Source organism: Mirounga angustirostris, unplaced genomic scaffold, assembly GCF_029215605.1.
Source record: "Mirounga angustirostris isolate CCGP_5_RB_7025 unplaced genomic scaffold, mMirAng1.0.hap1 SCAF_5, whole genome shotgun sequence".
NCBI lineage: Eukaryota > Metazoa > Chordata > Mammalia > Carnivora > Phocidae > Mirounga > Mirounga angustirostris.
In genome coordinates, this window is record NW_026991713.1 from 164,074,798 (window position 1) to 164,089,495 (window position 14,698).

The 14,698-nt window shown below is 40.9% G+C and overlaps 1 protein-coding gene across 5 annotated transcripts in view; it reads left to right on the forward strand.

The window, feature by feature from the left end:
* Positions 1-256: 256 nt before the first annotated feature.
* ITGAM (integrin subunit alpha M) overlaps positions 257-14,698 on the forward strand; it is a 55,430-nt gene continuing 40,988 nt past the window's right edge. For 4 of the 5 annotated variants that reach the window (XM_045875401.2, XM_045875403.2, XM_045875402.2 and 1 more), the window contains exons 1-3: positions 257-360; positions 1,916-2,024; positions 14,524-14,627. In XM_045875401.2, the coding sequence (XP_045731357.1) occupies positions 333-360; positions 1,916-2,024; positions 14,524-14,627 (241 nt within the window). In that variant the 5' untranslated portion in view covers positions 257-332. The remainder of the gene's footprint in view (positions 361-1,915; positions 2,025-14,523; positions 14,628-14,698) is intronic. The other variant, XM_045875404.3, reaches the window with a different exon arrangement.

The window sequence follows — 14,698 nt, forward strand, 5'->3', positions numbered from 1 at the left end:
CAGGGAGCCCCATGTGGGGCTCGATCGCAGGACCCTGGGATCATGACCTGAGCTGAAGGCAAACACTTAACGACTGAGCCACTCAGGCACCCCTGGGACAATGATCTTGATGATTTGAGCCAAGAGTCTGGTGAGGAAGGGAGCACAGGCTGCTTGTAGCCCCAAGAAGGTCAAGCAGGGCTTGCATGCTCACTGAGCCCCCGCCCTCTTCCTTTGAATCGCTAACAGATTTCTGTCACCAACTTCTCCTTTTCCGTCCTTCCTGTCTTTGGTGGCTTCCTTGAAGTGGTTCAGTGGTGCATGCAGCCCCACAGTTCCTGCTCCCTCCAGCTATGACTCACAGAATCCTTCTGTTAACAGGTACACCAGGGACTTGGAGGGGGGCCCTCAAGGTGAGGAAGGGATATTTTGAGTCTGAGTGGAGAGAGAGGGCACAGAATATCTAGCCTGGGGGAAGATGAAGGGGATTTGGAGAAGGATAAGGGATTCAAAATGAAGCAGAGATTAGAACCAGACCAAGATGGAATGCCCAGAGAAGCTTGGATGAATAATTAAATTCATAGACTTTGCAATGGGGTTTGGCTGGCCCCTTCACTTTACAGATTAGGAAACTGAGGCTCGAGAGAGGTGGAATGGTATGCCCAAGGTGCACAACACATATTGGATTCTGAGTGTTTCTTCTTCAATTCCATCTTATCACCTTCACTTTGCCCAGAGTTCTATTTTCCAAGGATCCAGGTGTAAATGTTTGTTGAATGACCAAAATGATTCAATTTTGTTTCCTTTTATGCCTATGCTTTGTGGAGAATGAACCAAAGAAGGGAAAAAAAGGGGGCGTCTGGTGGCTCAGTTGTTAAGTGTCTGCCTTCGGCTCAGTTCACGATCCCAGGGTCCTGGGATCGAGTCTCACATCAGGCTCCCTGCTCGGCGGGAAGCCTGCTTCTTCCTCTTCCACTCCCCCTGCTTGTGTTCCTGCTCTCGCTATCTTCCTCTGTCAAATAAATAAATAAATAAAATCTTAAAAAAAAAAAGAAGGAAAAAAGTGCTTGGGAATTGCATAGGAAAGAAATTGCCTAATTGAGAGTCTTTAGGAACTTGATTGTTGGGCAAATCAGCAGGGTGGGAGCAGAGGGTGGAGTTCAGAGACTGGCTGAATGCACCCTACTTTGGGGGTCCTTAGGCCAGGAATCAGCAAACTATGCCTTGTAGGCATTGGGGGAGGCTTCCTCCCACTTGTTTTTGTATGACCTGTAAGCCATAGGTCTCAGATATTTATTTATTTTTATTTTTAATTTTTTTAAAGTAGGCTCCACACCCAGCATTGAGCTCAATGTGGGGCTTGAACTCAGGACCCTGAGATCAAGGCCTGAACTGAGATCAAGAGTCGGTTGCTCATCCCACTGAGCCACTCAGGTGCCCCTCAAATGAGCATTTAGAATCAATTCATGATAGGGAATCTAACTTTGAATCCCAGTGAAGTGAGGTTATCTTCCCCAAAGAATTCCATTTGTCTCATTAATAAATTTTTTAAAAGGATTTTATTAAGCAATCTCTACACACAACATAGGGCTTGAACCCACAAACCCGAGATCAAGGCTCACAGGCTCTACTGACTGAGCCAGCCAGGCGCCCCTTATTGGTACTCAATTATTATGTTTTCTATTTCCTTATTGAAAAATTTGTGGAAATGCATTTTCTCTCTTGTTTTTTTGGACCACAAAACCTAAAATATTATCTGGCCCTTTATAGAAAAAGTGTGCTAATCTCTGCCTCAGGCTAACAGAGCTGGACCTGGGAGGCAGACATTTCCATGCTGGGTTAGGGTGAATTTCAGCAGGTGGATGCATGGAGCAGGAGGGCAAGTTGCTTTATCTTCTTAACCCTGCCTGACCCTCAGCCCTTCTCCTTCCTTTAGCCTTGGTCTTACTAAGTGATGGGTTCAACCTGGAGACTGAAAAAGCAACGATCTTCCAAGACAACGCAAGGAGCTTCGGGCACAGCGTGGTCCAGCTTGAGGGATCCCGGTAAGGACCACAGGTGGAGGTCTCTGTCTTACACTTTTTCTCTTTAAAACATATATGAAGGGGTGCCTGGGTGGCTCAGTCGGTTAAGCGGCTGCCTTCGGCTTAGGTCATGATCCCAGGGTCCTGGGATCGAGTCCCACATCGGGCTCCCTGCTCAGCGGAGAGCCTGCTTCTCCCTCTCCCTCTGCCTGCCTCTCTGCCTACTTGTACTCTCTATCTTTCTGTCAAATAAATAAATAAAATCTTTAAAAAAAAATAAAACATATATGAAAAGATGAATACCCAACTTTTACATCAACATGTTGGGACTGGAGGAGATTATACTAAGTGAAATAAGTCCAGCAGAGAAAGTCAATTATCATATGGTTTCACTTATTTGTGGAACATAAGGAATAGCATGAAGACATTAGGAGAAGGAAAGGAAAACTGAAGGGGGTGGAAATTGGAGGGAGAGATGAACCATGAGAGACCATGGACTCTAGGAAACAAACTGAGGGTTTTAGAGGGGAGGGGGTGGGGGAATGGGTTAGCCCAGTGATAGGTATTAAGGAGGGCACATACTGCATGGAGCACTGGGTGTTATGTGAAAACAATGGATCATGGATCACCACATCAAAAACTAATGATGTATTGTATGGTGACTAACATAACATAATAAAAGTAAAAAAAAATAAATAAATTAAAAAAAATATAAAAAAAGAAAAGTAAAATAATTTGCACTTATTTTTATTTTTTAATTTTATTATGTATGTTAGTCACCATACAATACATCATTAGTTTTTGATGTGGTGATCCACGATCCATTGTTTTCGTATAACACCCAGTGCTCCATGCAGTATGTGCCCTCCTTAATACCCATCACCGGGCTAACCAATCCTCCCTCCCCCCTCCCCTCTAAAACCCTGTTTGTTTCTCAGAGTCCATAGTCTCTCATGGTTCATCTCTCCCTCCAATTCCCCCCCCCCATTTTTCCCTTCCTTCTCCTAATGTCCTCCATGCTATTCCTTATGTTCCACAAATAAGTGAAACCATATGATAATTGACTTTCTCTGCTTGACTTATTTCACTTAGCATAATCTCCTCCAGTCTCATCCATGTTGATATAAAAGTTGGGTATTCATCCTTTCTGATGGCTGAGTAATATTCCATTGTATATATGGACCACATCTTCTTTATCCATTCATCTGTTGAAGGGCATCTCGGCTGTTTCCACAGTTTGGCTATTGTGGACATTGCTACTATGAACATTGGGGTGCATATGGCCCTTCTTTTCACTACATCTGTGTCTTTGGGGTAAATACCCAGGAGTGCTATTGCTGGATCATAGGGTAGCTCTATTTTTAACTTTTTGAGGCACCTCCACACTGTTTTCCAAAGTGGCTGTACCGACTTGCATTCCCACCAACAGTGTAAGAGGGTTCCCCTTTCTCCACAACCTCTCCAACATTTGTTGTTTCTTTCCCTGTCCATTTTTGACATTCTAACTGGTGTAAGGTGGTATCTCAATGTGGTTTTGATTTGAATTTCCCTGATGGCTAATGATGATGAACAGTTTTTCATGTGTCTGTTAGCCATTTGTATGTTTTCTTTGGAGAAGTGTCTGTTCATATCTTCTGCCCACTTTTGGACTTGATTATTTGTTTTTTGGGTGTTGAGTTTGAGAAGTTGTTTATAGATCTTGGATACCAGCCCTTTATCTGTAGTGTTAATTACAAATATCTTCTCCCATTCTGTGGGTTGCCTCTTTGTTTTGTTGACTGTTTCCTTTGCTGTGCAGAAGCTTTTTATCTTGATGAAGTCCCAGAAGTTCATTTTTGCTTTTGTTTCACTAGCGTTTGGAGATGTATCTTGAAAGAAGTTGCTGTGGGCGATGTCAAAGAGGTTACTGCCTATGTTCTCCTCTAGGATTTTGATGGATTCTGTCTCACATTGAGGTCTTTCATCCACTTTGAGTTTATCTTTGTGAATGGTGTTAGAGAATGATCGAGTTTCAGTCTTCTGCATGTGGCTGTCCAATTTTCCCAGCACCATTTATTGAAGAGACTGTCTTTTTTCCATTGCATGTTTTTTCCTGCTTTGTCAAAGATTAGTTGACCATAAAGTTGAGGGTCCATTTCTGGGCTCTCTGTTCTGTTCCATTGGTCTATATGTCTGTTTTTGTGCCAGTACCATGCTGTCTTGGTGATCACTGCTTTGTAATATAGCTTGAAATCGGGCAACGTGATGCCTCCAGCTTTGTTTCTCTTTTTCAACATTTCCTTGGTGATTCGGGGTCTTTTCTGATTCCATACAAATTTTAGGATTGTTTGTTCCAGCACTTTGAAAAATGTCATTGGAATTTTGATCAGGATGGCATTGAAGGTATAGATTGCTCTTGGTAGCATAGACATTTTAACAATGTTTATTCTTCCGATCCGTGAGCATGGAATGTTTTTCCACCTTTTTGTGTCTTCTTCAATTTCTTTCATAAGTGTTCTGTAGTTCCTAGAGTATGGATCCTTTACCTCTTTGGTTAGGTTTATTCCGACGTATCTTATGGTTTTTGGTGCTGTTGCAAATGGAATCATTTCTCTAATTTCTCTTTCTACAGTTGCGTTGTTAGTGTATAAGAAAGCAACTGATTTCTGTGCATTGATTTTGTATCCTGCCACATTACTGAATTGCTGTATGAGTTCTAGTAATTTGGGGGTGGAGTCTTTTGGGTTTTCCACATAAAGTATCATGTCATCTGCGAAAAGAGAGAGTTTGACTTCTTCTGCACCTATTTTTAAATGAGAGATGTATTTCCTTTTCTGTGAACACCTTTTTCTTATCTGTTGCCCATTTTTCTTTCTTTTTTTTTTCTTATTGGTTTGTAGGAGCTTTAACTATATTGAGGAAAGTAGTCTGTGGCACGAGTTGCTAATCTTCCTCTGCCCAGTTTATTGTTTGTCTTTTGACTTTGCTTGTGGTAGTTTATCATGTACAGAAATGTTTTTATTTAAATTCAATTAGCCAACATATAGTACATCATTAGTTTCAGATGTAGAGTTCAGTAATTCATCAGTTACATATAATACCCAGTGCTCATCACATCATGTGCTCTCCTTAATGCCAGTCACCCAGTTACACCATCCCCCACCCACCTCCCCTCCAGCAATCCTCAGTTTGTTGCCTATACTTAAGAGTCTCTCATTGTTTGTCTCCCTCTCTGATTTCTTCCCAGTCAGTTTTTTTTTTTTTTAAGATTTTATTTATTTGACAGAGAAAGAGAGAGACAGCAAGAGAGGGAACACAAAAGGGGGAGTGGGAGAGGGAGAAGCAGGCTTCCTGAGCCTGATGCAGAGCTCAATCCCAGGACCCTGGGATCATGAGCTGAGCCAAAGGCAGACGCTTAACGACTGAGCCACCCAGGTGCCCCTCTTCCCATTCAGTTTTCCTTCCCTTCTTCTATGATCTTCTGCACTATTTCTTATATTCCACATGTGAGTGAAACTGTATGATAATTGTCTTTCTCTGATTGGCTTATTTTGCTCAGCATAATACCCTCCAGTTCCATCCACGTTGATGTAAATGGTAAGATTTCATCCTTTTTGATGGCTGAGTAATATTCCACTGTATATGTATACCACATCTTCTTTATCCATTCATCTGTGGATGGACATCTGGGCTTTTTCCATAGTTTGGCTATTGTGGACATTGCTGCTATAGACATTGGGGTGCAGGTACCCCTTCAGATCACTATGTTTGTATCTTGAGGTAAATACCTAGTAGTGTGATTGCTGGGTCGTAGGGTAGCTCTATTTTTAACTTCTTTAGGAACTTCTATACTGTTTTCCAGAGTGGCTGTACCATTTGCATTCCCACCAACAGTGTAAGAGGGTTCCCTTTTCACCACATCCTCACTAACATTTGTTGTTTCCTGACTTGTTAATTTTAGCCATTCTGACTGGTGTGAGGTGGTATCTCATTGTGGTTTTGATTTGTATTTCACTGATGCCCAGTGATGTAGAGCACTTTTTTCATGTGTTTGTTGGCCACTTGCACATACAGAAAAAATTTAAAAGGTTTTAATTTAAATTCCAGGTGGTTAACATACAGTGTTGTATTAGTTTCAGGTGTACAATATAGTGATTCAACACTGCCATACAACACCCAGTGCTCATCAGAAGTGCACTCCTTAATCCCCATCACTTATTTAATCCATCCCCCCACCCCTCTCCCTTCTAGTCACCATCAGTTTGTTCTCTGTAGTTGAGTCTGTTTCTTGGTTTGCCTCTGTTTTTTTTTTTTTTTTGGTCCCTTTGCTCATTTGCTTGGCTTCTTAAATTCCACATATGAGTGAAATCATATGGTATTTGTCTTTCTCTGATTGACTTCTTTCACTTAGCATAATATTGTCTAGCTCATCCATGTCATTGCAAATGGCAAGATTTCATTTTTATGGTTGAGTAATATTCCATTGTATGTATATACCATAACTTCTTTTTTTTTTTTTAAAGGCTTTATTTGTAAGTTATCTCTACACCCAACATCGGGCTCAAACTCACAACCCCAATATCAAGAGGCACATGCTCCACTGACTGAGCCAGTCATGCACCCCAATATACCACATCTTCTTTGTCCATTCATCAATCGATGGACATATGGGCTCTTTTCATAGTTTGGCTATTGTAGATAATGCTGGTATAAACATTGGGATGCATGTATCCCTTTGAATTAGTATTTTTGTATTCCTTGGGCAAATACCCAATAGTGCAATTGCTGGATGTAGGGTAGTTCTATTTTTTAACTTTTTGAAGAACCTCCATGCTGTTTTCCAGAGTGGCTGCACCAGTTTGCATTCCTACCAACGGTGCAAGAGGATTCCCCTTTCTCCATATCCTTTCAACACCTGTTGTTTCTTGTGTTTTTTTGATTTTAGCCATGCTTCAGGTGTAAGGTATATCTCATTGTTTTTTTGGTTTTTTTTTTGATTTAGCAATGCTTTTATTTAAAAAAAATTTTTTAAATTATTATGTTATGTTAATCACCATACATTACATCATTAGTTTTCGATGTAGTGTTCCATGATTCATTGTTTGCATATAACACCCAGTGCTCCATGCAGAACGTGACCTCTTTAATACCCATCACCAGACTAACCCATTCCCTCACCCCTCCCCTCTAGAACCCTCAGTTTGTTTCTCAGAGTCCATAGTCTCTCATGGTTCGTCCCCTCCTCCGATTTCCCCCCCTTCATTTTTCCCTTCCTGTTATCTTTTTCTTTTCTTTTTTTTTTTTAAACACATAATGTATTATTTGTTTCAGAGGTACAGCTCTGTGATTCATCAGTCTTACACAATTCACAGCGCTCACCATAGCACATATCCTCCCCAATGTCTATCACCCAGCCACCACATCCCTCCCACCCCCCACCACTCCAGCAACCCTCAGTTTGTTTCCTGAGATTAAGAATTCCTTATATCAGTGAGATCATATGATACATGTCTTTCTCTGATTGACTTATTTCGTTCAGCATAATACCCTCCAGTTCCATCCACGTCATTGCAAATGGCAAGATCTCATTCCTTTTGATGGCTGCATAATATTCCATTGTGTGTGTGTGTGTGTGTGTGTGTATACATATATATATATATATATATGTATATATATATATCACATCTTCTTTATCCATTCATCTGTCGATGGACATCTTGGCTTTTTCCATAGTTTGGCTATTGTGGACATTGCTGCTATAAACATCGGGGTGCACATACCCCTTCAGATCACTACATTTGTATCTTTGGGGTAACTACCCAGTAGTGCAATTACTGGATCATATGGTAGCTCTATTTTCAACTTTTTGAGGAACCTCCATAGTGTTTTCCAGAGTGACTGCACCAGCTTGCAGTCCCACCAACAGTGTAGGAGGGTTCCCCTTTCTCCACATCCCCGCCAACATCTGTTGTTTCCTGACTTGTTAATTTTAGCCATTCTGACTGATGTGAGGTGATATCTCACTGAGGTTTTGATTTGGATTTCCCTGATGCCAAGAGACGTTGAACACTTTTTCATATGTCTGTTGGCCATTTGTTTGGAAAAATGTTCCATTTCTTTGGAAAAATGTCTGTTCATGTCTTCTGCCCATTTCTTGATTGGATCATTTGTTCTTTGGGTGTTGAGTTTAAGAAGTTCTTTATAAATTTTGGATACTAGCCCATTATCTGATATGTCATTTGCAAATACCTTCTCCCATTCTGTCGGTTGTCTTTTGGTTTTGTTGACTGTTTCTTTTGCTGTGCAAAAGCTTTGTATCTTGATGAAGTCCCAATAGTTCATTTTTTCCCTTGCTTCCCTAGCCTTTGGCGATGTTTCTAGGAAGAAGTTGCTGTGGCTGAGTTCGAAGAGGTTGCTGCCTATGTTCTCCTTTAGGATGTTGATGGACTCCTGTCTCACATTTAGGTCTTTCAACCATTTTGAGTCTATTTTTGTGTGTGGTGTAAGGAAATGGTCCAGTTTCATTCTTCTGCATGTGGCTGTCCAATTTTCCCAACACCATTTGTTGAAGAGACTGTCTTTTTTTGTTGGACATTCTTTCCTGCTTTGCCGAAGATTAGTTGACCATAGAGTTGAGGGTCCATTTCTGGGCTCTCTATTCTGTTCCATTGATCTATGTGTCTGTTTTTGTGCCAGTACCATAATGTCTTGACAATGACAGTTTTGTAATAGAGCTTGAAGTCCGGAATTGTGATGCCACCAGCTTTGCTTTTCTTTTTCAACATTCCTCTGGCTATTCAGGGTCTTTTCTGTTTCCATAAAAATTTTAGGATTATTTGTTCCATTTCTTTGAAAAAAGTGGATGGTGTTTTGATGGGGATTGCATTGAATGTGTAGATTGCTCTAGGTAGCATCGACATCTTCACCATATTTGTTCTTCCAATCCATGAGCATGGGATATTTTTCCATTTCTTTGTGTCTTACTCAATTTCTTTCATGAGTATTTTACAGTTTTCTGAGTACAGATTCTTTGCCTCTTTGGTTAGATTTATTCCTAGGTATCTTATGGTTTTGGATGCAATTATAAATGGGATCGACTCCTTAACTTCTCTTTTTTCTGTCTTGTTGTTGGTGTATAGGAATGCCACTGATTTCTGTGCATTGAATTTATATCCTGCCACTTGACTGAATTCCTGTATGAGTTCTAGCAGTTTTGGGGTGGTGTCTTTTGGGTTTTCCACATAAAGTATCATATTATCTGCAAAGAGTGAGAGTTTGACTTCTTCTTTGCCGATTTGGATGCCTTTTATTTCTTTCTGTTGTCTGATTGCAGTGGCTAGGACTTCTAATACTATGTTGAATAGCAGTGGTGATAGTGGACATCACTGCCATGTTCCTGACCTTAGGGGGAAAGCCCTCAGTTTTTCCCCATTGAGAATGATATTCGCTGGGGTTTTTTCATAGATGGCTTTTATGATATTGAGGTATGTACCCCCTATCTCTATACTCTGAAGAATTTTGATCAAGAAAGGATGCTGTACTTTGTCAAATGCTTTTTCTGTATCTATTGAGAGGATCATATGGTTCTTGTTCTTTCTTTTATTAATGCATTGTATCACATTGATTGATTTGTGGATGTTGAACCAACCTTGAAGCCCAAGGATAAATCCCACTTGGTCGTGGTGAATAATCATTTTAATGTACTGTTGGATCCTATTGGCTAGTATTTGGAGAGAATTTTTGCATCCATGTTCATCAAGGATATTGGTCTGTAATTCTCCTTTTTGATGGGGTCTTTGTCTGGTTTTGGGATCAAGGTAATGGTGGCCTCATAAAACGAGTTTGGAAGTTTTCCTTCCATTTCTATTTTTTGGAACAGTTTCAGAAGAATAGTTATTAATTTTTTAAATGTTTGGTGGAATTCCCCTGGGAAGCCATCTGGCCCTGGGCTTTTGTTTGTTGAGAGATTTTTGATGACTGCTTCAATTTCCTTAGTGGTTATAGGTCTGTTCAGGTTTTCTATTTTTTCCTGGTTCAGTTTTGGTAGTTGATACATCTCTAGGAATGCATCCATTTCTTCCAGATTATCTAATTTGCTGCCATATAGTTGCTCACAATATGTTCTTATAATTGTTTGTATTTCTTTGGTGTTGGTTGTGATCTCTCCTCTTTCATTCATGATTTTGTTGATTTGGGTCATTTCTCTTTTCTTTTTGATAAGTCTGGCCAGGGGTTTATCAATCTTGTTAATTCTTTCAAAGGACCAGCTCCTAGTTTCACTGATCTGTTCTACTGCTCTTTTGGTTTCTATTTCATTGATTTCTGCTCTGATCTTTTTTATTTCTCTTCTCCTGCTGGGTTTAGGCTTTATTTGCTGCTCTTTCTCCAGCTCCTTTAAGTGTAGGGGTAGGTTGTGTATTTGAGACCTTTCTTGTTTCTTGAGAAAGGCTTGTATTGCTATATACTTTCCTCTTAGGACTGCCTTTGCTGTATCCCGAAGATTTTGAACAGTTGTGTTTTCATTTTCATTGGTTTCCATGAATTTTTTTAATTCTTCTTTAATTTCCTGGTTGACCCTTTCATTCTTTAGTAGGATGCTCATTAGCTTCCATGTATTTGAGTTCTTTCCGACTTTCCTCTTGTGATTGAGTTCTAGTTTCAAAGCACTGGGGTCTGAAAATATTCAGGGAATGATCCCAATCCTTTGGTACTGGTTGAGACCTGATTTGTGACTTAGGATGTGATCTATTCTGGAGAATGTGCCATGGGCACTAGTGAAGAATGTGTATTTTATTGCTTTGGGATGGAATTTTCTGAATATATCTGTGAAGTACATTTGGTCCAGTGTGTCATTTAAAGTCTTTATTTCCTTGTTGATCTTTTGTGTAGATGATCTGCCCATTACAGTGGGGTGTGTGTGTTAAAGTCCCCTACTATTATTATATTGTTGTCGATGTGTTTCCTTGCTTTTGTTATTAATTGGCTTCTGTAATTGGCTTCTCCCATGTTAGGGGCATGGATATTTACAATTGTTAGATCTTCTGGTTGGATAGACCCTTTAAGAATGATATAGTGTACCTCATCATCTCTTATTACAGTCTTTGGTTTAAAATCTAATTTGTCTGGTTTAAGGATTGCAACCTCAGCTTTCTTTTGGTGTCCATTAGCATGGTAAATGGTTTTCCACCCCCTCACTTTCAATCTGGAGGTGTCTTTGGGTCTAAAATGAGTCTCTGGCAGACAGCATATTGAAGGGTCTTTTTTTTTTATCCAATCTGATAGCCTGTGTCTTTTGATTGGGGCATTTAGCCCATTGCATTCAGGGTAACTATTGAAAGATAGGAATTTAGTGCCATTGTATTGCCTGTAAGGTGACTGTTACTGTATATTGTGTGTGTTCCTTTCTGGTCTATGTTACTTTTAGGCTCTCTCTTTGCTTAGAGGACCCCTTTCAATATTTCTTGTAGGGCTGGTTTTGTGTTTGCAAATTCCTTTAGTTTTTGTTTGTCCTGGAAGCTTTTTATCTCTCCTTCTATTTTCAGTGACAGCCTAGCTGAATATAGTATTCTTGGCTGCATTTTTTTTTCATTTAGTGCTCTGAATATACCTTGCCAGTCCTTTCTGGCCTGCCAGGTCTCTGGGATAGGTCTGTTGCCAATCTAATGTTTCTACCATTGTAGGTTACATATCTCTTCTCCCAAGCTGCTTTCAGGATTTTCTCTTTGTCTCTGAGACTCGTAAGTTTTACTATTAGGTGTCGGGGTGTTGACCTAATTTTATTGATTTTGAGAGGGGTTCTCTGTGCCTCCTGGATTTTGATGCCTTTTTCCTTCCCCAACTTAGGGAAGTTCTCTGCTATAATTTGCTCCAATATACCTTCTGCCCCCCTCTCTCTTTCTTCTTCTTCTGGGATCACAATTATCCTAATATTGTTTCATCTTATGGTATAACTTATCTCTCGAATTCTGCCCTCGTGATCCAGTAGTTGTTTATCTCTCTTTTTGTCAGCTTCTTTATTTTCCATCATTTATTCTTCTATATCACTAATTCTCTCTTCTGCCTCATTTATCCTAGCAGTTAGAGCCTCCATTTTTGATTGCACTTCATTAATAGCCCTTTTGATTTCAACTTGGTTAGATTTTAGTTCTTTTATTTCTCCAGAAAGGGTTTCTCTAATAACTTCTTTCCTTTTTGAAGCCCAGCTAGTATCTTTAAAATCATCATTCTGAACTCTAGTTCTGACATCATACTAATGTCTGTATTGATTAGGTCCCTGGCAGTCGGTACTGCCTCTTGTTCTCTTTGTTGAGGTGATTTTTTCCGTCTTGTCATTTTGTCCAGAGAATAGATGAATGAGAGAACAAAATGCTAACAGGGTAACAATGTCCCCAGAAAATATACACTAAAGAAATCAGGAAAGACCTGAAACTGGGGGAAAAGAAAGGGAAAGAGAAAAGAAAAAAGAAAAGAAAAAGATAAAACCAAACCAAACCAAACCAAAACAAAACAAAAAAACAGAATATGATTAAAAATGATCAGGCTGGTGCATAGATCAGTGCCACACACTAGATTTTGGGCATATTTTGGTCTGTTAGAAGAAAGTGTCTCCCAAAATTTTAAAGAAAGAACAACTTATATATGTACAAAAATAAGGGTTAATATGATGAAGGAATGGAATATGACTGTAAAGATGAAAATTACAAAAGATTTTATAAAAGGGATTGATAAGATAAGAAGTTGGTTGAAAAAAGAAAGAAGAGGATTTAAAAAAAAAAAAGGGAGAGTATATGATCAGGCAGGAGACTAGAACAAAGCCATACACTAGAGATTTAGGGTATATTTTGATCTGTTAGAAGAATCTGTATCCCAAAATTTTAAAGAGAGAACAACTTATATATATACCAAAAATAAGGGTAACTACTATGAAGGGATAGAATATGACTCTAAAAATGAAAAATAAAAAAGATTTTTTAAAAAACGGATTGATAAGACGTTGGTTGAAAAAGGGAAAAAGAAAAATTCAAACAAAAAGTTAAAAAAAATTAACTTTGGAAGACTAAAGAATCATGGAAAAAAGCCATGAATTCTAAGTGCAGTATTCCCCTAGTGCTGGAGTTCTGCCATTGTCATTGATTGGTAAATTTGGTCTTGGCTGGCTGTTCTTGCTGATCTTCTGGGGGAGGGGCCTGTTGCCATGGTTCCCAAATGTCTTTGCCCGAGGCAGAATTGCCCCGCCCTCGCCGGTCCTGGCTAAGTAATCTGCTCAGGTTTGCTCTCGGGAGCTTTTGTTCCCTGAACGCTTTCCGTACAGCTTTGCAGGACAAGAGTGAAAATGGCGGCCTCCCAATCTCTGCCCCAGAGGAGCCGAGAACTCAGGGCCCTGCTCCTCGGTGAGCCCCCAGAGAAAAGCAGTCAGTCACTCCTGTCTCCCCGGTCTCCGGCCGCACTCCGTGCTCACCCGGCCTGTGACCGAGCGTTTTTATCTCCGGCACCCGACCCCGGGTGGAGTCTCCAAACCCAGCAGATCCCTGCGGTGCGCTCCCGCGCGGCTCCTCCCGGGGGAGGAAGGGGAGTCTCCCCGGATCTGCCGCTTGTTGGGTCCCTGCTGGAAGAGCAGGGGCCCGACTGTGCCGCGGATCATGGTTTATGGCCACCCTGAGCTGAGAGCCTGCTCCTTGGCTCCATCTCTGTAGCCGGTTTCCCCGCTCCAATACCTGGGAGCTCTGCCTCACTCAGGCACCCCCAGTCTTTCTGTGACCCCGAGGGTCCTGAGACCACACTGTCCCGGAGGGTTCCACCCCCTGCTTAGCCACCAGAGCGATGTCCCTCAGTGGAGCAGACTTTTAAAAGTTCCGATTTTGTGCTCCGTGGTTCTATCACTTGCCAGAAGCGGCCGACGGAAGCCCCTCCCCCGCCGTCTATCCTCCCAAATATCGCCTCGGATTCACTTCTCCACACATCCTACCTTCCAGAAAGTGGTCGCTTTTCTGTTCAGAGAGTTGCTGCTATTCTTTTCTTCGATCTCCTGTTGAGTTCGTAGGTGTTCAGAATGGTTTGATTCCTATCCAGCTGAATTCCTGGGACCAGAGGAAATCCAGGTCTCCTACTCCTCCGCCATCTTGCTCCTCCCCCCCCATTGAGTTTTGATTTGCATTTCCCTGATATCACATACAGAAACTTATTTAAAATGACTGTGGTCTGTGGTTGAATTTATTCATTTTTAAAAATATTTAATTCTAGTATAGTTAACATACAGTGTTATATCAGTTTCAGGTGTATAATATAGGATTCAACAACTTTTAAATGACTTCTTGGTTTTGTGTCATTCTTAGAGAGCCCTTCCCCTTCCAAGATTTAAAATTTTCCCACTTTTTTCTTTGCTGAGTCTTTCTTCCCTTTCTGGGAATTGGGAAGTATATGTGAGGGTTGGCTCTCCTCACTTTCCTCTGGGTGGCTGAACTTCTATGGTCTCCTTCTCTCCCCACATGTCAGAGTTTTCTCTTGTCCCTGAGGTGATTTGTTCCTACCTTACCCCCCCCAGGTTTGTGGTTGGAGCCCCCCAGGAGATAAAGGCTGCCAACCAAACAGGTGGCCTCTACCAGTGTGACTACAGCACGGGCAAGTGTGAGTCCATCCACCTGCAGGGTGAGTCACTGCCCCCCCCGGGACCCAGGGCTAGGTTTCCACCTGTATGTACTTGCCAGGCATTCCTTTTG